The sequence below is a fragment of the Capsicum annuum genome, chromosome 11 (assembly GCF_002878395.1).
Source record: "Capsicum annuum cultivar UCD-10X-F1 chromosome 11, UCD10Xv1.1, whole genome shotgun sequence".
In the NCBI taxonomy this organism is placed as follows: Eukaryota; Viridiplantae; Streptophyta; class Magnoliopsida; order Solanales; family Solanaceae; genus Capsicum; species Capsicum annuum.
Genome location: NC_061121.1, coordinates 174,377,854 through 174,404,704, shown reverse-complemented (window position 1 = coordinate 174,404,704; position 26,851 = coordinate 174,377,854). Strand labels below are relative to the sequence as shown.

Below are 26,851 nucleotides of genomic sequence, written 5' to 3'. Positions count from 1 at the left end.
TGATAGACGTTTTACATTCGGATATTTTGTTTTAGTAGGAGGTAATTTGGCGTCCGAAAAGAGGAAGAAACAGAGTGTGGTTGCTCGATCTAGTGTAGAAGCAGAATATCGTGCAATGGCGGTAGCCATTTGTGAGCTAGTTTGGATTAAACAGTTGTTGAGAAAGTTAAAATTTGGAGAAATCAATCAAATGGAACTTGTTTGTGATAATCAAGCGGCTCTTCATATCGCATCAAATTCAGTATTTTATGAGAGTACTAAGCATTGAGATTGATTGTCACTTTGTGAGAGAAGAGATACTTTTTGGAAATATTGTTACAAAATTAGTGAAATTGAATGATCATCTTACAAATATTTTCACCAAGTCCCTAACTGGTCCTCATATTAATTACATTTGTAACAAACACGGTATATAAGTTGTATGCACCAACTAGTGGGGGAGTGTTAGAATATGAGCAGGAATAGGAATCGTTTAAAGAATCCTACTTGGAAAAGGATTGTATTGTCAGTAATCCTACTTGGAAAAGAATTGTAATGTCAGTGTCTAAGTTGGAAAAAGAGTCTAATGTAGTGTCTATAAATAAGGTCTCAATGTATATTATTGTTCTCTTATATTTTCTCTCAGTTACTATGTGCTATTTTTGTTATTGTTTGTTATTTCTTGTACTTCCATTACTTCTTTTTGGGATTACGTTGAACTGCTTTTCATGAGCCCAAGGGTTTAAGGAAACAACCTCTCTACCTCTAAGGTAGAGGTAAGGTCTGGGTACACTACCCTCCCTAGACCCCACTTTGTGGGACTACACTGGGTATTGTATTCATTTTCTTGTTTTTTTCCTGTCATATTTCAGTGAGGAATTGAAAAGGTGATGCTGGATATAAGATACTGTATCCAATGGAACAAAGGGAGAAGGATGATTCCATTTGGTAGATAAGGTAAATGTTACCAAACCTTTTCATTCTTAAAAAAGGTTACCAAACCTTTTTGGGCAGACAATTATAGAGGTTTGCACATGAAGACCAAGTCATGTGAAAACTGATGATTCAGGAAAAATATGGGGGTAACCAATACATGTGATCCCTCGAGGGTATTACCATTTACGATCTCATATGAAACTAGTCTGTGGAAGGGAATTGTGAAAGATCATAGAAAAGTCCTATAAGTTCATTAGTTCATCCATAACTAACCTCTCGCACCTCCGAACTAAGGCATCCTGCACCTCCTCATCACATGCCCGAACCATCTTAACCTCACTTCTCGCATCTTGTCTTCATCGAAGTCACTCCCTCCTCTCGAATAATCTCATTTCTAACCTTATCTCTCCCAGTAAGTTAACACATCCATCATAACATCCTCATCTCCGCCACCTTCAACTTTTGGATATGAGAGTTCTTGACTGGCCAATACTGCGCTCCATACAACATAGCCGGTTGGACTACTACCCTGTAGAACTTGCCTTTAAGAGTAGGGACACCTTCTTATCACACAAGACTCCAGAAGTGAGCCTTCATTTCATCCACCTTGCACCAATGATCACAAACCTAAGATACTTGAAACTATCTCCCTTCCAAATGGCTTGGGAATCTAGCTTCACTACCACGTCCGCCTCATGCGTTTAACTCAGTGAACTTGCACCCCAAGTATTTCTGTCTTGGTCTCTCTCAACCTAAATCCCTTGACTCTAGGGTTTGTCTCCAAACTTCCTCCTTATCATTAACACCTCCTAGAGTCTTGTTTGTTAGAACTATATCATCTGCAGATAACATACACCAAGGCACCTCCCCTTGAATATGCAGCGTCAATACAACCATTTCCCAAGGCGAACAAAAACGGACTAAGAGTCGATCCTTGGTGCAACCTTGTCAAAATAGGAAAATGCTTCGAATCTCCCCCCATCATTCTCACGCGAGTCTTCGCTCTGTCGTAAATGTCCTTAATCGACCTAGTGTACGTCATAGGAACACCTCTAGCCTCCTAGCACCTCCAAAGAGCGAGGAATTTTGTCGTATGCCTTTTCTAGATCGATGAACACCATGTGAAGGTCCTTCCTCTCCCTATACTGCTCCACTAATCTCCTTACGAGATGAATGGCCTCGATAATGGAGCGACTGGCATGAATCCAAATTGATTCTTGAAAACAATCATGATCCTCCTCAACCAGAACTCTACTACCCTTTCCCAAACCATTTTTGCGTTACTCAACAAGTTGATACGGGTGAAGAAGCTCAAAATGGAATGGAAAAAGATCTGCAGATTAAGCAACTAGCAATGGGGGAAATAAAATAAAGGGAAAACCGATAATTACAACAGTGTGGAGTAGGACTGCGTGAAGTCGATGACCAAAGGAATTCCTCAGAAGATCAACCGGTTTTTCCTCACGAACCAAGGCCATTAGCAATTGAAGACAATATTAAAGAAGAGGATTCAAGTCTCAAGCGACACTGAAATTCCACACTAACCTCCTCAAATTAGGTCAAATATTCAACATGTGTGCGAAAGGATATGAAAGAGAATTTTTCTCCTTTATAAGGAGAATTGGCCAAGAAATTCAAGAGAGGAACTATGCAATAGGGATAAAGCAAGTTATTTGAATAATTACGCAATACCAAAGGAGCTTGGAAACCTTATCTTCAATGTGAAGTTCAAAGAGGGTGAACCGAGAAACAGAGGGAGGAAATTATCAATTGTAGAACAACGAGGGTAAAGATAGTTTCTTGGAATCTAAGGGGGCTAAACAATGCAGGGAAGAGGGAACTTGTTAGAAATTTTCTTAGTCAGTGAGGGGCAGACATTACGTACTTCTGGAGACTAAATTAACAGGAAGTATTAGCAGTATAGTGCATGAGATATGGAACAATAGATGGCTAAGGGAGGTTCATATGGAGGTAGAAGGGGCTAGTGGGGGAATTCTAATTATGTGGGACAAAAGGTTGTGGGACGGGGAGTAGGTGCTCGGTGCATAATCTCATGGTTTGTGTCAGTAGTATACGCCAAGTGCCAAAAAAAAAAAAGATAGAAAAAAATTGTGGATTGAGTTGGGGGTTATGAGAAGTCTATGCGAAGGGCCTTGGGTGGTGGTGGGAGATTTTAATGTCATTAGGTATCCAACAGAAAGATCAAACTGCTATAGGATTAATGTCATTTGGAGAATCTTTCACTTGGAGAAGGGGAGATGAGCACACAACTTCTAGAATTGACGGATTTCTCTACTGCTCAAAATAGGACTAACAGTTCATTACGATGGCAAACTACACTGCAAAAGTTGGGATCTGATCACAACCCAATTCTACTGGCATGTGGGGAGATGAACTTCAAGAAGTCCTATTTTAAATTTGAAAATTGGTGAATGGGAGTGGAAGGTTTCAAGGAAGAAGTGTAACTGTGGTGGCAGTCTTTTGCTACAGTGGGCTCTCCAGGTTATGTTCTAGCAGAAAAATTGAAACATCTAAAGGTGAAGATGGAGCAGAGTAAGAACAACGTATTTAACTTATATAACTGGAAGGCACCAAAAGAGTCGATCATGGAGGATTTGGCTAACTGGGAACTGGTGCAAGAGCAAAGAATCCTCTCAATAGATAAACTTCAACAAAAAACAAATCTGGCTACTACTTATGAACAAGTGGCTAAGAATGAGGAGATAGGGTGGAGGCAAAGATAAAAAATCCAATGGCTGAAACAAGGTACAATAGCTACATCCCACAAAAGGTACAATACTTTAGAGACATTAAAGGTGAATGGGAACATGATTGAGGACCTTGCTGCAATCAAAGAGTTTATCAATAGTTTTAATCAAAATTTGTATAAAGAAACAGAGATCTAGAGACCTGAGCTACAGTTACGAGGAGAGACAAGCATCTATATGGAGGAGCAAGCTGAACTAGAAGAGCCTTTTGAAGAGGAAGAGATCCCAGGATGCTTAACGCTCCGTGTTATGGAGAAAGCTCCGGGGTCTTATGACTTCCCCATATCATTCTAACTAACATTTTGGGAGTTACTGAAAGACAACTTCAAGAAATCAATCCAAGAATTTTATGGTAAGTAGAAGAATGAGAAGAGCTTTAATGCTACCTTCGTAGCACTCATTCCTAAGAAAGTAGGAGCTGCTGAACCAAAAGACTTTAGTCCTACTAGCCTGATCACTAGAGTCTACAAAATAATTGCAAAGCTATTGGCCAAAAGACTTAAGAGGGTGATTGATAAGCTAGTCGGTAAGAAGCAAATGGCCTTTATAAAAGGAAGGCGGATAATGGATGCGGCTCTTATTGCAAGTGAATGTATAGACTACGAAGGGACTAGTCCAGGAGTAATGTGTAATGTGTAAACTGGACATTGAAAAAGCTAATGATCATGTCAGTTGGAGCTTCTTGCTGAATTCTTTGAAACAAATGGGCTTTGAAGAAAGGTGATTGGGATGGATCAAGTTTTGTATTAGCAGTGTGAGGTTCTCCATTCTTGTCAATGTAAACTGTGGTTTTTTCCCATCAGGAAGGGGTATCTGGGTGATCCTCTATCTCCTTTTTGTTCATTTTGGTAATGGAGGGGTTTGATCTTGATGAGAATTTCCTTACAAAACAGGCGGATTAGAGGCTTCCAGGTCAATGGCCCAATGGTGACACTAAGGAGATGTGCCATCTACTTTATGCAGATGGCACGGTTATCTTCTGTGAGCCACAAGGGGAACAAATAAGAATAAGGTTCATCAAACTAACTTTTATTTTTTTTGCAGCTTCTGCAGGTCTGAAAATCAACTGGGGAAAGAGTAGTCTATTCCTTATACAAGAGGTGACAAATATCTAGGGACTAACAAACATATTGGGATGCAAAGTACCAACAACTTACTTAGGCATGCCATCGGGGAACAAACACAAATAAGTGGTGATTCGGGATGATATCTTGGAGAAGACGGAAAAGATACTCGCGAGATGGAAGGCTCAGTACATATCGCTTGGTGGAAGAAATATTCTCGTGAATTCTATCCTAGATCCTCTCCCCAACTATGTTATGTCTTTTTTTTCTTAACCTGCAACAGTGGTAAAGAAATTGGACGAACTTAGGAGAGACTTCTTATGGCATGGCTGCAAGGTAATCAAAAGATACAACCTGGTTAAGTGAGAAACAGTTCTACATAGCAAAGAGAGGGGGGATGGGCATCGGGATCTGAGGAAGCATCAACTTGATATTGGAATGGTTGTGTAGATACAATGAGGAGAGACAATCCTTGTGGAAAGAGTTGATAAAGTACAAATACGGGGAAGATGGTTTTTGGTGCAGCAATGCAAGCACTGAAGTGTGGGGTGGGGGGGTGGAGAACAATAAAAACCTGTGGCCAAATTGGAGTCAGATCCGCAAATTAGGGTGGGAGATGGTAGGAAAACTTGCATCTGGTTCAATGTCTCGCTCAAACAACTACATTGAAAGACCTATTTCCTTACCTATTCAACCTTTGTACTTATTCTAAGGCCAAGATCAGTGAATGCTAGACAGAGCGGGGATGGGACCTCTCTTTTAAATGGCTTCTTAATGACCGGGAAATAGAGAGAACTGCCAAACTATTGGAGGAAATGGGGAGCTTTGTAGGCACCAACAATAGTCCTGATATAGTAAGATGGGTTCATAGCAAGGATGGGGTTTTCTCAATTGGCAAGGCTTATAGGAGGGAGGTCAATGAACTAGGTAGTAGTAATAAGAAAATGTGGAAGAGAGCTTGGAAGAATTTAGCACCAACAAAAGCCAAATGTTTTATTTGGTTGGTTGTTATGAACGCATGCCTAAAATGTGGAAGAGAGTTTGGAAGAATTTATCACCAACTAAAGTCAAATGCTTCCCATGGTGCTCTCTTTGTGGGAAGCCGAAGACTAACAATCATTTGTTTCTACACTACCCCTTCACATCCCAAATTTGGTCCATGTTTTTAAACATCTCAGAAGTGAAATGAACTATGCCCGAGCACTCAACAAATTTACAGAATTGCTGGATCAAAAGAGGAGGGAGGAAGACACAGAAGATTTGGTGGAACCTATTTCCACATTGCGTCTGATGGACAATGTGGAAGGAAAGAAATAGCAGAATTTTTGAAGATAGGTCCAATTCCATTCATGAGGTCAAATGAAATTGCATTGTATCTTTGTTTTTTTGGTGTAAACAATTAGGACTAGAGGACTCTGATCAAATTATAGAATTTCTAGGAGCCCTGCAAGTGTTTTTCTTGTTCTTTTTCCTTTTTTTTCCTTTAAAAGGTCTCCTGCATATCCTTAAATGCTGAAGAATACAAATTACCAATTCTGAAAAACTTCAAAACAATTTTCAGTTACATCATGTTATAATAAGTTATAATAGTTTGGGTAACATGAGACACAAGTGCATGTGGATATCAATTGAGAGGAGAAAAGCACTAATAGTTGTCGCTTCTTACATGGTTTACGACTCAGATGCCATTCTGATGGAAGATAATTTGAGGAACGGAAGTTCATCATAGTAAGTTGGTGTTTCTGTAAGTAAGAAACATATGGGAGGTGAATCCCTTTTTACTACATTTTAGTTACCCGACACTTACGAGCTCTAGTTTTCTCCATGTTTAATTGGGTGCTGCCTAGAAAGATGGGAGGTTATGGCTAGCTGTAGGATGAAAAAGCTGAGAGACTAGAAGAAAGAACTATATCATTGTACCTTTTGTATAGTAATTTAGAGGAAATATAGTAGAATTTTCAAGGGTGAACAATATACTATGAGGAAGTTTAAGTGCACCATTATTTTCATATTGTTTTTTATGGGATCAATTTTCATTCATTTATTCTTTGGAGTAATAGGATATGGTATCACTTTATTTAGTTTCCATCGTTTGGTGGATCTTATAAACGGTAACTCCTCTTACTCTGTTTTCATTCTTACACGATCTCTTCAAATAACTTTTCTCCATCGCCAACGAGATTTTTCGGCAAAAGCTGCTTCAATGAACTGCGTAATCCTTCTTCTATTGCCGCCACTGTCACCGCCATTGACCATGACCGCTCATCTGCACGCCTTCCCTAAATCGTTAGGGTTTCCATTGCAACTTTCTCATTGTTGATTGCCGACCACCTGCACAGGCACCATCAATGCTCGCCTACTGCCTCTACTCGCTGCACACCACCTCTGCTCCAACGATCTCCTTTTTAAAACTTTTTCTTTCTTCTTTGTTCTGCTGTGGTACTGTGTTGTTTCGTTCTCTCAATTGAAAAGTCCACTCCCACCGTTCATTTTCATCGCAACCACTGTCAGGTGTTTTTTTTTTTCAATTCAAAGATTTGCAGCGCCAATCAGGTTCTGTCTTGGTCTCTCCTTTAATTATTTTATCTCCAATTCAGATTACCCTTTCCCCTTCTCCTTTTGTCTTTAGTAATTGGTATTGAGTGCCTTTTCTCTTCAGTTTGGGTGATATATTGTTATACTTGTCTCTTCTTCGTTCTTTCAAATTACAACATTTTTTTTACTTCGAATTTTGTCTGTTATTTGTTAGAACTTCTTGATATTGTTTTTCAGATTGCTTTTTTGATTTTTAGATTACTTTTTTGATTTTTATTTCTGATTGTTAATTCTTGTGTATACAGTTTTATAGTTTCTTGCTCAATTCATAAACTTCTTTCTTTAGTTCCTGTTTGACCCACTTATTGTGTTGGGTGGTGTCGTCATTGTTCTCGTCTTTAGTCATACTTGCCTTTAGTTCTTGTTCGACACACTTATTTAATAGAGCTACTCATTCGGTCTCTCGGACACACGGTTATTTTAAAAAATGAGGTGATTGGCCAAGCTTTTAGGAGAAAAGAAGTGCTTATAGGGAGTAGTAGAAGCTGTTTTTTGGAAGCTAAAAAAGTAGCTTTTCACTAAAAACACTTTTTTTGAGAATCACTTTTGAGAAAAATACACCTAAAAACACTTTTGAAAAGCTTAGCCAAACACTAATTGCTTTTTAAATTTATTGGCCAATCACAAATAGCTTCTCTCCGGAAGTACTTCTTTGGAAAATACTTTACAAAATAAGCTAATTTTAGAAGCTTGGCCAAACAGGCTATAAGTTAGTCGCTGGTGGGTCCACTTTGTACATTATTAGTACTTACGCACCACAAGCGGGCTTGGATGAAGAGGACAAAAGCATTTTTGGGAGTATTTGAATTAGGTAGTGAGAGCTGTATAGTTATTTGTAGAGGAGATTTCAATGGACACTTGGGGCTACTTCGATGGGTTATAACAATGTGCACGGATGTTTTGGTTTTGGGGACAGAAACGTATAAAGAGTCTCATTTATGGACTTCGTTAGAGCTTTGTTTTGGTGGTAGCTAATTCGAGTTTCCTAGAGAAGGAGGAGCACTTGGTAACCTTCCTTAGCATGGTGGCTAAGACCCGGATGAACTATTTTCTTAGGAAGGGTGATAAAGGTCTTTGCAAAGATTGCAAGGTTGTCCGTGAGAACCTTAACCCCCAACATAAACTCCTGGTGATGAATTTGGAGATGGAGAGAAAGAGGAAGAAAAGGGTTTTGGATGACTGTCCAAGGATCAAAAGAAGTATCTTGACTAATGACCAGTGTCCAAGAGGTGGAGGAGAAGTTAGTGGTGGTTATGGGGCTGGGGGTAGTGGTAGTGATGTAGACAGTACGTTGGATCTGACTTTTAGTTGCATTGTGGCAGCAACTAAAGAGGTGTTGGGGGGCTCGAAAGGTAGATTGGGGTGATAGTGATGGGACTGGTGGTGGAATGGTGAAGTCCAAGGGAGGGTGAAGGCTAAGAAAATAGCATATGCAAAGTTGGTGGAAAGTAAGAATGAGGAGATAAAGCGGACAAATGGGGAAAGGTATAAGGTGGCAAAAAAAGACGAAGTTCGCGTTTACTACGACAAAGACAATGACTTTTGAACATCTATATATTGAACTAAACGACAAAGGCAGAGTAAGAAGTTGTACAAACTTGCCAAGGAGGGCCTGTGACCTTGGATCAAGTTAAGTACATCAAGGATGAGGACGGCAAGGTACTAGTGCTTCATTAGATGAAGATGGCAGTCGTACTTCGATAAACTCTTGTGCTAGGAAGTTGGAGCATTTAGATAGGCATCATGATTTTAGGTATTGTGGATATATAGAGTTTGAGGAGTTGAGGATGTTATTTGAAAGATGCACAAGAGGAGCTATCAAGCTAGACGAAATCCTGTTGGAAGAGGGTAGGTAGAGTAGGGTAGGTTTAGAGTAGCTTGTTGGGTTGTTTAATGTCGTTTTTAAGACATTAGAAATGCTGGAGGAATAGAGGTGGAGTATGATGATTCCATTGTACAATAACAAGGGTGATATTTAGAATTGCAACATCTATAGGGGTATCAAGTTGCCACACTATGAAAGTTTAGGAGAAAGTGGTGGAGATGAGCGTGAGGAGGGGTGTGACTATTTTCGAGAATCAGTTCGGATTCATTCATGCCGGGATGCTCAACTGCAGAAGCCATTTAACTTGCTAGGAGACTAGTGGAGCAATATAGGGAGAGGAAGGACCCGAACATATGTTCATCGACTTAGAAAGTGCTTACGATAAAGTCCCAGGGAGGTTTTATCTAGATGGCAGGTGGCTAGAGGTGTACACGTGGTCTACGCTAGGGCAGTCAAGGACATGTATGATGGAGCCAAAATCTAGAAGGACAGTGAGTAGAGACTTAGTGCACTTTCCAGTTGTCATGGGGTTGCATCAGGGATTAGCTCTTAGCTGGTTTTATTTACCTAGGTGATGGATTAATTGATGCATCATGTCCAAAATAGAGGTGCCATTGTGTATGTTATTTATAGATACATAGTTTTGATTGGCAAGATTCGTGGCGAAGTTGACACTAAATTAGAGGTCTGGAGATAGACCTTGGATAAGGGTTCAAGTTGAATAAAACCAAGATAGAATACTTGAAGTGCAAGTTCAGTAACTTAAATAACTTAATGCTTGTGGTTGGGGTGAAAGTAAGACTTGATACACATGTCATTCAAAGGAAAGTAAGTTTCAAGTATATTGGGTCAATTATTCAAGGAAATAGGGAGAGTTATGATGATGTCACACATCATAGTGGTCCGGGTAGATGAAATAGAGGTTTACATCAAGAGTCCTGTGTGATAAGAAGGTGCCACCAAAAACTTAAAAGCAAGTTTTACGGAGCATTAGTTAAATCGGTTATGTTTTATGGAGTGTTGGCCAGTCTAGAACTCCCATGTTCAGAAGATGAAAGTTGCAGAGATGAGGATGCTGAGATGGATGTGGGGGCATACTAGGAGTGATAAGATTAGGATGAAGATGTTCGAGACAAGGTAGGAGTTGCCTCGATAGAGGATAAGATACGGGGAATGAGGATGAAATGGTTCGAACAGGTGTAGATGAAAGGCATGAATGCCCTAGTGTGGAGGTGTGAGAGGTTGGATATGGATGGCTTTAAGAGGTGGAGAAGTAGGTCGAAGAAGTTTTGAGGATAGGTGATTAGATAGGACATGATGCAACTTCACCTTACCGAGGACATGACCTTTGATGGGTGGTTAATGGAGAAGAAAATTAGGGTAGAAGGTTAGCTTGATAGTTAAGCGTTGTTTCGCTTATCCTTTGTACTATTAGGCGTACTGTTAGTTTCTTGTCTTGTGAGTTTGGTTGCTATTCGTTGTTTTTTGTACTTCGATTATCGTATTATCTTGTTATGACTACTACTGGTCAGGATGATTTGTCAGATTTTCTATAGTATTTAGAACTTTATTTCCACTATTTTTTTCTTTGTACTTTGGACTATTCTTTCCCTTGACCTGTGGGTCTATCAAAAACAAGGTAGGGTAAGGTTTGTGTATACTTTACCCTCCTCAAACCATAATTTTTGGAATTACACTGGGTATGTTGATGTTGAGTAAAAGGATATGATATAGATATAGATTGGGTTTTGTGGGGTTTGATACATAGCCACACTCCATGACACCATCTTGGTGTACTAACATTGGAACTTTTTGACTCACCAACAAATTATGTGATCCTTATCTTGTATTGATATTAATGTAATCTGATGAAGGATATGGACATATGACTCATCAGCACCAGTATCAAGAAACGCAACCATCTATTGTGGGGCAGAGATCATGTCACTTGAGTGGGATTGCAAATCTGATCGTCTGGTATATACATTGTCAATATAGTAGACATACATTATTAGGCTTGTTTCTTTTTCATGTTAATAAGTATAGTTGCAAGCTAAGTTGCGTGTACTCTTCACTTCCGTTGCCGCACCGCGTCGGATTCTCCAAAAATGCACTACTTTTGGAGAATCCAACACACCACACCCATTGACATTTTGAAGAGTCCGAGCAACATAGGTTGCAAGCTTCAATATTGGATTGAATTCTAAAACTTCTGAAACTAATGTTCATCTTGAGATAAGCTTCTCATAGGCACAACTGATGGAGGAATCAAAGCATGGAACGTTGATGCTAAGCGTGTTGTCTGTGATCTTAGCTGCACAGAAGCATTCCCAAGGTTCCTCTCACACACATGGGTTTACTCTCTTCTTTGTGGAAAAATGAAATACTTGGACACTGTCTTACTTGTTCTTTTGTCCTTCCTATTTCATGTTCTCCCGGATGTAGCGTGTTGGATTTAAAATGCAGTCCTGTGGAGCCGATTTTTGTGTCTGCTGCTGCATCGAGATGGTAACTTGTGCTTCTACCTTTTCTTGTACTTTTTGCATGTACTTTTTTGATCTAAAGTTTTCTATCTATTATTTTGTGTCTTGTTATGTAGAAGTTATAGCTTAAGAATGTTATTACTTTGATGTACCGTTATGAAAAGTTGTAGCTTAAGAATTTTTGTTTCAAGTCCTCCGCTTTAAGCAATTTTAGGTATTTAGTTGTCAAATGAAAATTCTTATATTAATGACTAGTCCTGCAAAAGGGAAGCCTTGTAGTAACTGGTAAAGTTGCTGCCATGTGATCAGGAGGTCATAGGTTCAAACTTTGGAAACAGCCTCTGGCATTAATACAAGGTAAGGCTGCGTACAGTACACCCTTGTGGTGGGCCCCTTCCCCGGACACTGCGCATAGCGGTAGCTTTAGTGCACCGGGCTGCCCTTTTAATGACTAGTCTTGCAGTTTTCGGTATCTATTCTTCTTTATTTGGGTCCATCTAATTCCAGTACAAGTAAATGGTTCATCTTTTAGAACAAATAAAGAGGTTCTTCAAATCTCACATTTATTCCTACATTAATATACAAGTTCTAGCAAGATTTTAAAAATTCCTGACAAACACTATTCTCAATTTAAGTTATAGACCAACAACAACAACAACAACAAGCCCAGTGTATTCCCACACAGTGGGGTCTGGGGAGGGTAAAATGTACGCAGTCCATACCGCTACCCCGAAGAAGTAGAGAGGCTGTTTCCGATAGACCCCCGGCTCAAGATAAATAAATAAATAAAAAAAATAGTCGTATTGAAATGTGAAGCAGGATGGGTGGCTTAACAGAAGTAAAGAATCAGAAATAGTAAAATAGAACTCAGAGCAATACATGATAGGGGAACTAAGAGCCTTAAGCTATAAGAAATAAGAAATTAAGTTATAGACCAATTAAGCCTTAATCCAATTAGTTTGTATCTCTTATCTGCATGCTTTTCTTTCATTGTATTACTCTTATAGGCTGTTTGACCAAGCTTTGTCGTGCCCCAAACCTTGGTGGGTTGAACCGGCACTCGGTGTCTTACCCTGACCTAGCAGAGCAACTCTTCATGAACATAAAAACATGACATTTTCTTGATAAATACGTGAAAGAATGACAATGACCAACTTTCTTTTCTAGTCCGTTTAAAAAATAATAACCCCTTTCCTTGTTTGGCAACACTTTAATTTCAAATTTCCACGTGGCATGTTTGAGACCACAAGATTAAAGGGCAGTTTGGTACATTTGACGTAACTTTAATTTAAGGCCACAAAATTCAAGTCTTCTTTATTTTCTTAAACTCCTTGCCAAGTCAAAATAGGTCATTCTTTTTGAAACGGAGGGAGTACTCTTTTCATAAATAGAGGTCGAAGATTACGGTAGACGGTTAATAGGTAGTTGAGCATTTTCTCCCATCCCAGTGGTAGAGCAGGTTTTTCAGTTGGAGCTCTTGTTTGTTCCCTTACCGATATTATTATATTATTTGAAAAGGTACAAATATACCCCTGAACTATAGTAAATAGTACATATATGCCCCTCGTTATACTTTGGGTACATTTATACCCTTCTCGTCAATATTTAGAGATGTATATACCCCTCGACTTAACGGAAGGACACGTGTCCAAATCCTAGCGGTTGACCCATTTTTTAAAATTATATTTAATCTAAATATATTAAATTACCCAAATCAATCCCATCCGACCCATACCCGACCCGCTCCATGGAATATTCAGAACAAACCCACAGAATTAACGCATAACTCTCACTCTCCCACTCTCTCACTTCTCACTCTCTCTTTCTCTAATCTTTAAAAAAAAATCCTAACGCATTAGCATGTGGGTTTGACCGCTCCACATCCAAAGCCTGAATAGTTTCTTGTGGGGCATCAGATTGCCTACTTTGCAAGAACTCTTTCAAATGGTGAATATCAGCTTTGGCAGCAAACTTAATGGAGACCTTAAACTCCCTTTCCCTCCTGGAAAGAAAAAACAGCGCAACTAAGTCCATAAAAGAAACAATATAAATAAATAAATAAATAAAAACAAGACTGAGGTAAATCATCAAAAAAGAATTAATCTACAGTTCAAGCGAGACAAATTGTAGTTCTTAGCAACTACAGGCAAACTTACCTTTCTCCACCACCATCATCAATAAGCTTGACAACAAATTCCTTGGAGGCAAATGGGAGCAGCCCAGCAGTGTAAGCACTCTTTCAAGTTTCGACCATCATATGCTAACCTCAGATTAGAGAGAGAGAGTGAGAAGTGAGAGAGTGAGAGATAGCGTTAATTTTGTGGATTTCTCCTGAATATTCCATGGAGCGGGTCAGGTGCGGTTCGGATAGGGATTGATTTGGGTAATTTAATATATTTAGGTTAAATATAATTAAAAAAATGGGTCAGCCGCTAGGAGCTGGGCACGTGTCCCTCCGTTAAGTCCAGGGGTATATACATCCCTAAACATTAATGGGAAGGGTATAAATGTACCCAAAGTATAACGAGGGGCATATATGTACCATTTACCATAGTTCAGGTGTATACTTGTGCCTTTTCCGTTATATTATTATGCTAGCATTATCTGATTCTTCAATTTCATTTATACAGGGGTTTTTCTTACTTTGGTTATCTTTGCTGTTTTTACCATAAGTACTTTCCTTTATTCTTTTCTCATCATAACTTCTTACTCTTGCAACTCATTCATGCCTGTTTTGTAAAACGATTTTCTTGAGTCTAGGATCTATCTAAAACAACCTCTCTACCCCACAAAGGTGGGGATAAGGTCCTAGACCCCACTTATGGGACTATACTGGTTATGTTGCTGTTTTGTTAGAGTTTTGATATGCTTAATTAAGATGCATATGGTAGTTCTTGTTTTCCTCGAAGACAATCCTAAATGGCAGTTTTGTAGGCCTGGTTCGAGAGACATTGGTGAATTGGGCTATGCTTCTTTAACTGTCTGGAACATGAGGACGTGGAAAGCTATGGTATGTTAAATATTTTAGGTCCCGGTTGTATCCAATTGCTGAATTTACAACACTACTTTTCCTTTCTTTTGTGGATTCTCAACCTAACTCTCTTCAACTTTATTGAAGACAGTCCTTCCTCTTGGTGAGGATCCACCTCCAGTCACTTCAGTATGCTTCAATCACAATGGAAAACTTTTAGCAGCTGCAGCTACTGATGGAATGATACACATGTTTGGTATCCTTGTCTGAACTAGTGAACGTAGTGTGTAGCCATCCTCTCATATACCTTGCATTATTCCCATATTCTGTGTCTCTCTCTATCTCCCTCTGTGTCTCCACCTCCACCTCCACCTCCACCTATCTCTATCTCTATCTCTATCTCTATCTCTTTCTATGGCTGTGAGTAATGGTGTTTGAGACTCGATGTCTGCTGTTAGCTGAGATGCTTTCAAACCTTTGCTGGCGTGCATAGTCAGCAGAACCTTAACAGGTGATAGATATGTCTGCTGGCTTGCAAATTACTGGATGGCCAGCACATGATTCTGCAATTAGTTCTGTTTTATTTGGTTCTGATGAGACGAGCATATTCACTTTGGGTATAGATGGAAAGGCAAGTTATTTCGCAGTCACCAAATTCACTTTATTTTTCTTTCATGCATTTGAGTGCTTCTCCATATGTAAGGTTGTTACCTTGATGGAAGCTTGGCTTTATTAGCTGAATTGTGAAGAATCTAACTCAGTAGCATGTGAGCAGATATTTGAGTGGAGTTTGCAGAATCAAGGCGAAGTACTTTGGTCAACAGATTGTGGCAGGTACATGGGTTTAATCCTTTAGTTTTGGTATTTCGTTCTTGTGTGAAAATTCAATCAACGGGAAAGATTATTCTAGCCCTAGTCTCATCCTTGTGCATCTGACATGTTATTAACCAAAAATAAATCATTTATCATTATTAAAAGAGAAAATGGTCAAAAGCCCCCCCAACCTTTACCCCAAATCCCAACTACACACTCAACCTTTAAAGGTGACCTATTACCCCCTGAACTATTTTAAAGTAGAATGATTATCCCCTAAACTATTTTAAAGTGGAATTATTACCCTCGAAAACTGACAACCAGTCATTTGGAATGTGGTGTAATGCACGCGCTGCCACGTCATTGCCACGCCATTTTTTTTTTTTACTCTAAAAAAATTAATTATTTAACTTTATTATTTTCTTTTTTCTTCCCCATTTTTCATTTTGCTCCATTTTCTTCTTCAACCAATTTCATCTTGGGTCTAATATAGAATTCTTGGGAAAAAAATGGCGGATTAATGAAGTTCTAGAATGGCGTTTTAATGAAGTTCTTGAACCCAATTTCATCTCTTTTTGCTCAAGATCGCCATTAATGGCAAATTCTTCCCCATTGTGGAAATTCAAAGCTTTGAGCTCGCCATTAATGGCGGATCTTGAGCAAAAATAGAGAAAATCGAAAAAAATGGGTTGAAAATTATACGTGGGTTATGTTGGAAATTATATATGGCATTGTGGAAATTCGAAGCTTTGAGCTCGCCATTAATGGCGATCTTGAGCAAAATGAGAGGAAATCGAAGTTGTTGAATTTTTTCAAGTTTTTTGAATCGAAGTTCCCCAACTTCTTCATTCAAGAATTCATTAATCGGAGAAATCTTATTGTTTCCTTAGTTTAAGTGTTTCTTGGTTTCGGTTTCGGAGCAAAAAGAATTTCTTGGTTTCGGAGAAATCCATTAATGAAGAAGATGAGGAACTCCATTAATGAGTTCTTGAATTTTTGTTTTAAAAAAGAGAAGAAGACATGACGTGACAATTAAAATTCATTAAGAAAAAGTAATAATTAAAATATTTATTATATTATTAAAAATAATGACGTGACAATCAGAAAATAAAGAATTTAAAGTGAAATGGGGTCAACTGACGTGCCCATGGGCGAGTGTAGTCACGCCCAGTGACAGGTCAGCAACTGGGGGGTAATATATTCGGTAAAAATAAGTTTAGGGGGGGTAATAGGTCACTTTTAAAGGTTAAGTGTTTAGTTGGGATTTCGACTAAAGGTTAGGGGGTAATAGACCATTTTCTCTTATTAAAAAGAATTTAAATATGGTATTTGTGACGATACAAGTTCATGAGCCATGAAAGGCACCTAAAGAGCGACCACCACCCGCCAGGCGAACGAACCCCAAGCATTTGATAACAAGAAACTTATATCCAAAATGATGGTATAAGCTATATAGATAAGTCTCCAAGTATCATAGGTAATAGTGGAAGAAAAATATACCTAATAATTCCAAGGAGGGCCTATCCCACTGCAACATTAAGTCAAGGAGCAGCTACATACTTTGAAGTACACCGTTTGGGGTGTAACCCGAAAAGAAACATAATATAAATAGCTTGAAGTGCGACCATAATATATGTGGTTGGTTCACCTCAGCCAAAGCTTCAAAACTACTTAAAACAAGATCAAAACGAGGACAACAACTACACTAGGCGAAGGATCTGACAAGAGGGTGAGCCAAAGCCCATCAAGATCACTGACCTGCACTCCCCGTCATACCCCATGGAGAAAGTTGTTATGGATCTTTATGGAAGGATTGATTCACAGGGCGATATATAAATTCAGCTCGTTAAAGGGAGGTTGAAACCTTAGAATTCAATGAAAGAGAGAACTCCGATCTCTTCAGCTCGTTTAAGGGAGACTGAAACCTTAGAGTTCAATGGAAGAGAGAACTCTAATCTTTTGCTTTTTGCTGAAATACGACTTATCAATTTATTCTCCAAAACCCTCCTTAAATAGGAATATCACATCAATAGTCTAATCCTTATTATGAAAGTAAGAAAAATAAAACCCTAATATAAAAAGTCTAATCCTAATGCAAGTAGGAAACATAAAACCCTGTTCTAGAATAATAAATAAAGCTACCTAGAATATAAATAAATAATAAATAGAACTATTTAAAATAATAATTAAGTACTTAATTAATACGCATCCACAACATTACTCCCCTCACGTTTAAAGAGCTTGTCCTCAAGCTCAAATTTTAGGACAGTCATCCAAAAAATCTTGAATAGTATCAACTTCATTATCCAATTCCAACCCTCGCCTACTTTTTTTTAAGTTGACATTGATAAATTTCAACTCTATTAGTTTGCCGAAGCGTGACTAACTCTTAGAAACAATTTTTGCCAAAATTTTCCCAACGCATTGGACCCTTTGCTCATTTAAGTTGATAATACCATAATTCCGCTCCTCTGAACATGTGAAACAAAGCCACTCCAACCTTTTCCGCTTTTGTTGTATGTTGATTTTCAAAAAATTGTTCCTAACAATATGCCCAAATTAATGGGTTTTTGGTCTTGTCATACGTAAGAAAATCCATCTTTACATACCTTGGTACTGTTGAATTGGAATTACCACTTGTTGGGTGATTTTAATCGGCTAGTTGAATAGGTGGTGTATTGTCTTTAGTAGCAGAAATTGTTGATATGGCAGTTGTTGGTGCGCTACTCGACCCTAGTCTGTGGGTTGTTGGCTTTGTGGAGCTAATTCCCAAGCTAGACAATTGTTCTTGGATGACTTGGACAATTCTTTCGCATAAGCATTGTTCCATTGTTGCAATTTTAGAGTCCATCAGGGTTTCTGTAATTGCACGCTTTTTCTGGAATCCGAAATTGATCTCGGCGCCCATTGTGTTAGGCTTTGATACCAAATTGTTAGGATTTCTAGGGCAAAGGATAGATTCACAGGGCGATATATAAATTCAGCTCGTTAAAGAGAGGCTGAAACCTTAGAATTCAATGGAAGAGAGAACTCCAATCTCTTCAGCTCGTTTAAAGGAGACTGAAACGTTAGAGTTCAATGGAAGAGAGAACTCCAATCTCTTGCTTTTTGCTGAAATATGACACATCAATTTATTCTCCAAAAACCCCTTTAAATAGAAGTATTACATCAATAGTCTAATCTTTATGAAAGTAGGAAAAATATAACCCTAATATAAAAAGTCTAATCCTAATGAAAGTAGGAAACATAAAACCCTATTCTAGAATGATAAATAAAGCTACTTAGAATATAATAAATAATAAATAGAACTATTTAAAATAATAATTAAATACTTAAGTAATACGCATCCACAACAAAAGTCTTTGAAAGTATATGCATGTTATGAACAAGTATAACACATCATATTAATGCAAGTATAAATGAAATAGCAACTAGTATGCATGTAACATCTAGAATGGGAGCCTTGGAGTAACTGGTAAAGTTACTGCCATGTGACCAGGAGGTCACAGGTTTAAGCCTTGGAAACAACCTCTGGAAGAAATGCAAGGTAAGGCTGCGTACGATACACCTTGTGGTGGGGCTCTTCCCCGGACACCGCGCATAGAGGTAGCTTTAGTGCAGTGGGCTGCCCTTTTTTTAATATATGTAACATCTCATAGTCTCTGTTTTATGGTGTCACTATGCATAGTAAGAGAACGCCCATATTGCACACCCTTACTTGTGTTGAACTACAAATCTTAGTAGGCTGTCTGTAGTCCATACCACATACCATGCCAGACCATCAGTGTGTTAAGCGGCAGACTACTCCGGTAGCAACCGGACTGTGCGTATGAGGATACTGCCCACAGTCTAGATAATGCTAACACCATCTCAGCTCATCAAACACATGCACATAAGACAAACAGTGCAATATAATAATAACAAATGATATAAATGAAGTCATGCTATAAATCTCAATACGTATAGAAATAACACATTGTGGCATGCGTCCTAATTAGTGCAACTAGTATGCATGCTTTAGTTTTTCATGCAAGATATAGAACATTCTTTAAACTCAACTGTGAAAGAGAAATGCCACGATATATAGCATATAAGCTAAGCAATTTGTATAAATGTCTTGAGATAACATATAATTACACCTTTCAACTATAACACTTTTTTCCATAGGCAAACTTAAACTTTGCAGGAGTCTTATTACCCGTTAAACAATTTAAGAATGGTGTAAATACTTCTTTATTAGTCAATCCCAACTATAAAAAAAGAAAATACAAATCATGCACTAGTCATTGCCAGTATTGGTTTACTGTTGTCGAAGCAGCTAAATCATCTGTTATCATAGAGTATCTCATGAGTTTCAAGCTACCACCTTTAAGGGTCATTTGGTAGAGAGCATGAGATAGTACTGCATTGGTGTATTAGTAGTGCTGGGATTAGTAGTGCCGGGACTAATAATGTCAGGATTATTGCTTATGCAATATTTGGTTTGATGTATTGAAAACGACATGCATTGTTATATTTTCTTAAAAAATTGTTGTTTACATAAATACCCTCCATATTTTATAGCTTTGTGTACTTTCTTAGCAAAACTTTACTATCTTTCTTAGAAAATACAACAACAACACAAGAATATACTCGTATATTCCCACAAAGTGGGGGTTGGGAAGGGTAGAGTGTACACTGTTCATACCACTACCTTAGAGGTTGTTTCAAATAGATCCCGAGTTCACAGTAAAAATAGTCTAGAAAAAGACATGCTATATAAACACAATAAACAATACGTAGTAAAAACTGACAGATAATAACATAAACAAAACTAGCACATAGTAATTCTACAATCGCCTATGAATACAGATAATTTTACAAAACACTCCTCCCTACTTGTAAGAACACACTCCTTCCTTCTAACCTTCTACCCTAATTCGCGTCGTCCACACCCTTCTATCTACTAGGGTCATATCCTCGGTAAGTTGTAATTGCTCCATATCTTGTCTAATCACCTACCTCCAATACTTCTTCGGTCTACCTCCACCCCGCCTATTCCTATCTAGAAAATGAAAACAAAAAAACCCAGTATTTTTACTTCAATTATTTGGAGGAAAATTAATTGTTATCTTGAGAAATAGAAAGAAGTGATCCATACAATATTTTTACTTTATATTGATCACTAAACCAATATAATAAATCAATATCTATTCTCCCATGTTGCAGATTCTGTAACCTTCAGAGTTTGTCACACTATAAGCAGGAAATGGCTCTCGATGCTGATGGACGAAAACTTCTGGTAACATCCAACTCCCTGAGGGCGCCTATATACCAGGTAAACTAGTTTCACGCAGAATGATCTGTTTAGGTTTCTTTGCTTTTATGGTCTCGGGGCCTAACTATAAGCTCTAGGTTGGCCCCTTAACTGGAAATGGAACAATCATTTTTGGGGGTCACAGAAAGTTGTCCCAACAGAAAACTAATTGGATCTCTGTTTTAGTAGTTGTTATAAGCATTGTCAGGTACTGTTGGGACTAGCAGTGGACATATGATGTCACAAAGGCCTAGGGGCAGTCTGACAAGATGTTTCATTGGTCCTTTCAATAGCCCCGTTCATTTCCAGTCACTGTTATTTCTTGCCTTGCTGGTTTACCTAAGTTTAAAGGTTTATTGATTATAAATGATTCTTAATTGTATCAGGTACGAGGTCATGCATATGGGATGAGAACTCTTCCTCATAGTGCATCTATAACAACAGTAGACTGGCATCCGACATCACCTATCTTCTTGACTGGATCTGCAGATCACTCCGTTCGGGTTACATCTATGGCGTGACAACTTCTGCTTTCTCTGGTGTGTTGATTTGGATAGTCTGATTTAAGGGAGTTGAATTGAAAATGTAATATTTAATCGGTTATCCAGTGTCTGGGTGGATCTTGAAAGCTAGCTGTCCATTTGTTAAGTTTGATTACAACCATTAGTTGAAGGGATCATCAGAAGCAGTGAGTACAATATGAAGGTGGTAACTCGGTGTAACTGAGGCTTGCGGAAATATTATGGGAAGAAAAAGGACAAAGAAGAAGAGAGGTCCTGCTTCATGGACTCTTTGGGAACCTTACCATGCCGCCAAAGGTCTTTAGGCGTCATAATTGAATTTGGTGTAGATTGTACAAAGTGGAAATCCAATATTCGTAAAAGTGTAGTCCTATTGAGTTTTTTGTATATTTTGAAATCTCTATATGCTTTAATTATTATATGATATGATACTTGTTAGATTTGCATATTCTTTCATGGTTATACTGGAGCTCACATATTCAAATTCATTGGTCGCGTAGTTGTCCATCCCAGAGAAGAATATAACAATCATAAATATATATTTAGTCGATGACTTTAGTGTAGAACAAAACTATTAAAGAGATATGCTTGACTCTAGACTTTCAAATATTGTGTGTCGATTGATCATTTCTCATGTCATGTATTCGTGTAGATGTGAGATACCCTAGATCAGAGTGAACGAACTTGCATTGGTTCGTGTAAGATGTTAATGTTTTTTTTGTATGTTATCGTATGTCACGTGCTAGTTTCCATGGTTATGCCATTTACTACATTATACATTATGCATATGATAAAGATATTATGAATTCAAACCTTTTCTTTCTAGTATCTGAAGTCTCATCTCACTATTTGGAGGATGATTGATGATGTACACACAGTATATTCGTACTCAGATTTTCCTTTTCACCTTTTTTGCTTAAATGCAGATCCTGTCACGACTAGAGTTGAGGTCCTAGTTGTGGTACATACCCAATATTATTGCTTGTACGAATGTTTTGGCATATCATATGAGCATACTTCTAACATAAATGAATAAAGTGGAAATGGTTTAAAATTGAGCTAGTATTTCATGAGGGATAGAAATTTTCACCAAAGTTTATGAATACCACATCATATCCAATAATATTGCTAGTCATGATAAATAAAGATTGAAAATTTGTATAATATGTTGATAATTAAAACTAGTCTATGAAGCCTCTAGTGAGTAACTGTTGTGCTATGGAAATATAGCACTTTTGACGTTTAAAACGAAGAAAATATGCAAGTTTGTGAGGCCTTTTTGTTACATTTGATTCGTTTTGAGTATGTATTGTAGGAAATCATGTTTTGAATAAGTTCATGAAAATGGTGAAAAAAGACGTTTTTGGTTACTTTTGGAGCGATTATGGATGATTGGGATGTTTTCTAGCTTGATGGTGATTAATGTATGTTCAGAGTCGAAGAAGAGCTGAAAAATTGACTCCCGATACTTACCAAGTTAACATATGGCTACAAGTAGGACTTATGGATCGCATGTACATAAAGTAGGTGCTAGAAAGTCCAAATCTCAAGAGCTGAACATTGTAGGATTTTTGCTCCTGCTACTTGCGCCCTGTGCCTGGGCTGCAGGTAGTACCTGTGCCTGGGCTGCAGGTAGTACCTGTGCCTGGGCTGCAGGTAGTACCTGCGCTGCAGATGTAGGAAGTAGGTGGCCACCGACCCGATTTTCTCCTATTTTGTTCGTGCCTAGTTTTTAGGGTCTTGTCTTGTACTATAAATACCTTTTATGTACTTTTAATTAGATATATATGAGAGATAGAAAGATGACACTTTTAACACTTAGAAACATATTTTGATTTCAAGATCTGTCTTTAATCTTGGGATTCCATTGCATTGACTTTGATTGATTATTCAGTTTACGGTTGTGGGTTTTCTTTCATCTTATCATTGTGATTTCATCTTTACTTTCCAACATGAATGTTATTGATTTCTTCATAATCATGAGCAGCTAAAACCCATAGCTAAGGTTGTGGAAACCCTGACAAATTGACAAAGTAGGGGAAGTGCGATTATTGATAGGAAACTAATACCTAGGGCATGCATTGCTTTATCTTCATTATAATAGTTGTCTTAGCGGGTTGTAAACGTTAGGATCCCTCCTAGATATTGCTACTTGCTCTAACAAAGGGTAGTAGCTAGGAAAAGATAAAGACAACCGTAATTTGGGAAGTTAATAGTCGATCCGTTGCAGCACAATCGTATATGGAAATGATTATTAGCCTTCATCTAATAGCTTGAGACTCAAAAGGTGATACTTAACTAGGACTAGGGTAAAGGTTAGTAATGCGATACTCTGAGACTCAACAGGTAAAGGGTGAAATCCTCCTGCTCATCCAAAAGACTGTAGGAGGTACATAACTTATCGGTTCTGCATGCAAGGTATTGAGTTGGTTCAACAACACACATAAACCTACAGAGCTGAGATGCTAGGGGGAACACAATCCTAGTGTTCACCCATAACTGATTTCAATCAGAGTTAATATTGTTACTTTCTCGAGATTACTACAAACAAATCCCCCCATTTACTTTCTTGTACTGCCTATAGACTACAACTGTTGATAACTGCAAATCACATCCTCCTTTAGGATTCGACCCCAACCTTAGTTGGGTTACTATATCTTGAAAACAACCGTACCATCATCCAAAAGGGGTTGTTGCTTGGAGGTCATCAGTAACAATAACTAGTAACAATAACTATGAGAATAAGGCCCAGATATACCCTAATACTGAGAGGAACAAAGACAATCACCATATCTATCGATATCTGAAGTTTATAATCCTAACGGTGCTTCAGGTCACGAGTTTGAGTGTTTGGAACCTATACTAGGAAATGATGTAGCGTTACAATTGTCAATATAAAAAATGTATTGACGTGTAAAACCACATAACAATAAAGCATGGAAATACAAAGGTGATAAGTACAACTCAACATATAAAAAGTTGAAAAGGGACAAGAGCGTAAGCTGAAATAAAAATTTGTAATGTATATTGAATTAATCCTTTTAGTCATTTGTCGGAGAAAGTGATGAAGTGACATAAACCACCGTGTAGGCATATGAAGTCTGATCACAGCCACAACTAACTTATTCTATACCTTATCGGGCAAAGGAGATGGGATGTCATGATTTGCTAGCAAGAATTCATAAGTAGCCCTTTTCGGTACTCGTGAAAAAGGTCATCCGACATTTGGAATAATTGCTATCCTTCGAAAAACGTTATTTCAAGTATTTTTCATTTAAATCTATGCCTTCTCAGCCCACCAATTAACTCCCTTAAGCTCATCATGTTACATGTCTATCTTAATAGCTCTTTATCAAAATGTTACTCTTGTTAGGCTCATATTCATAGTTTCACCTTTTTAAGGTCATAGTCATGGAATGCCACGTGAGGGCTCATCTTGAGAGTTAATCATACTATGATCATAACTCATGAGTTATTATCATTATTGGAGAGGCATGAGAGGTAATGCCATAATTTGTTATGTTATAGTTCATGAATATGACTCCCATAACTTTTGAGGTAATTATGAAGTGACTTGAAACATTCTTATTGAGGATATTTTCATGTCAAGTAATTAAGATGCTCAAGTCATCAAGTTAAATCAAAGGTAAACAAATCACAATATCGTTGTTAGAGAGTAAACGAAAGTTCATATTCAAGATCAAGAAAAGTTGCATTCTTTAGCAAATTAACAACCTTGGGATTCATCTGAATCATGGTCAAGGGGTTCGTAGCTGGAGGTTCAATTATTTCTAAAGTTCAAGAGGTTTATATAATTTCATACATCAAAGAATTTCCAACACTTGAGATTAAGCATAAAATTCACATAGTTGACATAATTTAGAGCAAATCAGAAAAAATAGAGCTCACTCATAGATATCTTAAAGAACCTACTTGAAAATTTAATTGAGTGATAGGATTATGAAGATTCTTGAACCATAGTTTATCTTGAAATAACTAGAATTGGAGAGCATGAAATTTAAATGAGTATAGTTAAGAGTTCCATAGGAATTATATCCTAAAACTTTAATATGAACCCATAATGAAAGAATTTGCATAAGTGGAGAAAAATCTCACGAATTAAAGATGTCAATTAACCCCCTCATTGGATATGAAAAGTTTCTTGTCATAACAGGGAGATCCTATCTTTAGACTAATCAAAATATCACAATAAAATCATACCAATTATAATTTGTAAAACCAACTTACGAAGAAGAAATTGTAAAAGATCTACACTAGTTAGATCCCCAGAATTTGAAGAAGAAATTGTATAAGCTCTGCACTAGTTAGATCCCCAGAAGGTGAACAAGGTTGAGGAATTTCTCATGAATACACTTTACTAAGTAATGAACTATCCTATTTTCTAGGGGTTTCCTTTTAACCCCAGATAACTACGAACAGATTAATCGAATCTCAAAGATATTATAAGTGAATTTATTCATAAACCAAGGCAGTCTTACATACTTCCAAATGTTTTAAGAACTTGAGATCAAAGAGGAGGAAAATTAGACTTTGTTCTTGAGTCATTTTTCTTAGATTCTTGATAGATTTGTTTGGGAGGAGAGATAGAGCTAATAGATGAAGGAATACCGTATGAAATCTGATGGAAAACAGGGGTCTTAATTTTATTGGGGGTTATGGGATTAGGAATGTGTAATACCCATGCTTTTTCTTAGCTCGAAAATCATCTTAAGAATGTTAGAATTTACTTTGAAATAAGAATTAATTCTTATACATATGGTATTTCTATAATTTTCACTTCCTATCACGTGAGAAATTGAATAAGCTTTCCATCGATATATAATTCGCCCAAATTCGACACCCGGGCGAAGAGTTAGAGCCTTTTTAGTGAGACAGTGTTTGGCCTGAGCCTTCAGCGCGTCGCGGAGATAGCTCAAATGGCAATTATCAATTTCCAGTGTTTCTCCATGATACTGGTGCGTCGTGCCAAACTTTTGGGTCGTAGACAAGGAGGCAACACGATAGCTACGCGTCGCGCCACCATGCAATTTCCTAATTGTCAATTTCCAGTGATATGGAGCGATAATGCCGCGTCACGCTAAGGGCTCAATTTGGGAAATTTTACTAAAAATTAAATTATGTGTCCAGGGTTAAAAGGGTCAATTTTTCCCCACCTATATAAGCTTCCAAACACGGGATTTAGCCCTTATTCATCCAAAATATTGATGTTTTTCTCAAATACTCTCAAGAGCTCAAGCTAGGGCTTTCATAGAAGGTCCAATTTCAAGAAGGTTTCACCATCAATCTTCACGAAATCATGAACTAAGGTATGTATAGTGTTCATTCATGAACTCCTTTCATCCATGAAGTCCAAGAATCCTTTTTAACTACAAGTTATGGATTTTCTTCATGTTTTTATGCTTTGTATGTTCTCTTTCATGTTGATAAATGAGGAATTGATTTCTATTCCATGATTTTATGATAAATTCCATGTAGGTTGATTAGTACAGATAAATATTTACGAAATCTCATGACTAAAACCTTGTATGATGGAATTGGAATTGAAGCATGATGTTTAATTGTTGTATAATGTGCTTTAC

The 26,851-nt window shown here is 37.8% G+C and overlaps 1 protein-coding gene across 11 annotated transcripts in view; it reads left to right on the top strand.

Annotated features, from left to right (window-relative positions):
• The window catches only part of LOC107847281 (WD repeat-containing protein 91 homolog), a 52,677-nt gene extending 30,980 nt beyond the window's left edge, over positions 1-21,697 (top strand). For 7 of the 11 annotated variants that reach the window (XM_047399091.1, XM_047399085.1, XM_047399089.1 and 4 more), the window contains 9 exons: positions 11,042-11,144; positions 11,408-11,502; positions 11,613-11,675; positions 14,585-14,660; positions 14,769-14,877; positions 15,140-15,252; positions 15,397-15,455; positions 20,643-20,751; positions 21,117-21,697. In XM_047399091.1, coding sequence (XP_047255047.1) covers positions 11,042-11,144; positions 11,408-11,502; positions 11,613-11,675; positions 14,585-14,660; positions 14,769-14,877; positions 15,140-15,252; positions 15,397-15,455; positions 20,643-20,751; positions 21,117-21,251 — 862 coding nt within the window. In that variant the 3' untranslated portion in view covers positions 21,252-21,697. Of the gene's footprint in view, positions 1-11,041; positions 11,145-11,407; positions 11,503-11,612; positions 11,676-14,584; positions 14,661-14,768; positions 14,878-15,139; positions 15,253-15,348; positions 15,456-20,642; positions 20,752-21,116 lie in introns of those variants that run through there. The other 4 variants (XM_047399093.1, XM_047399092.1, XR_007046918.1 and 1 more) reach the window with 3 other exon arrangements.
• Positions 21,698-26,851: the final 5,154 nt, after the last annotated feature.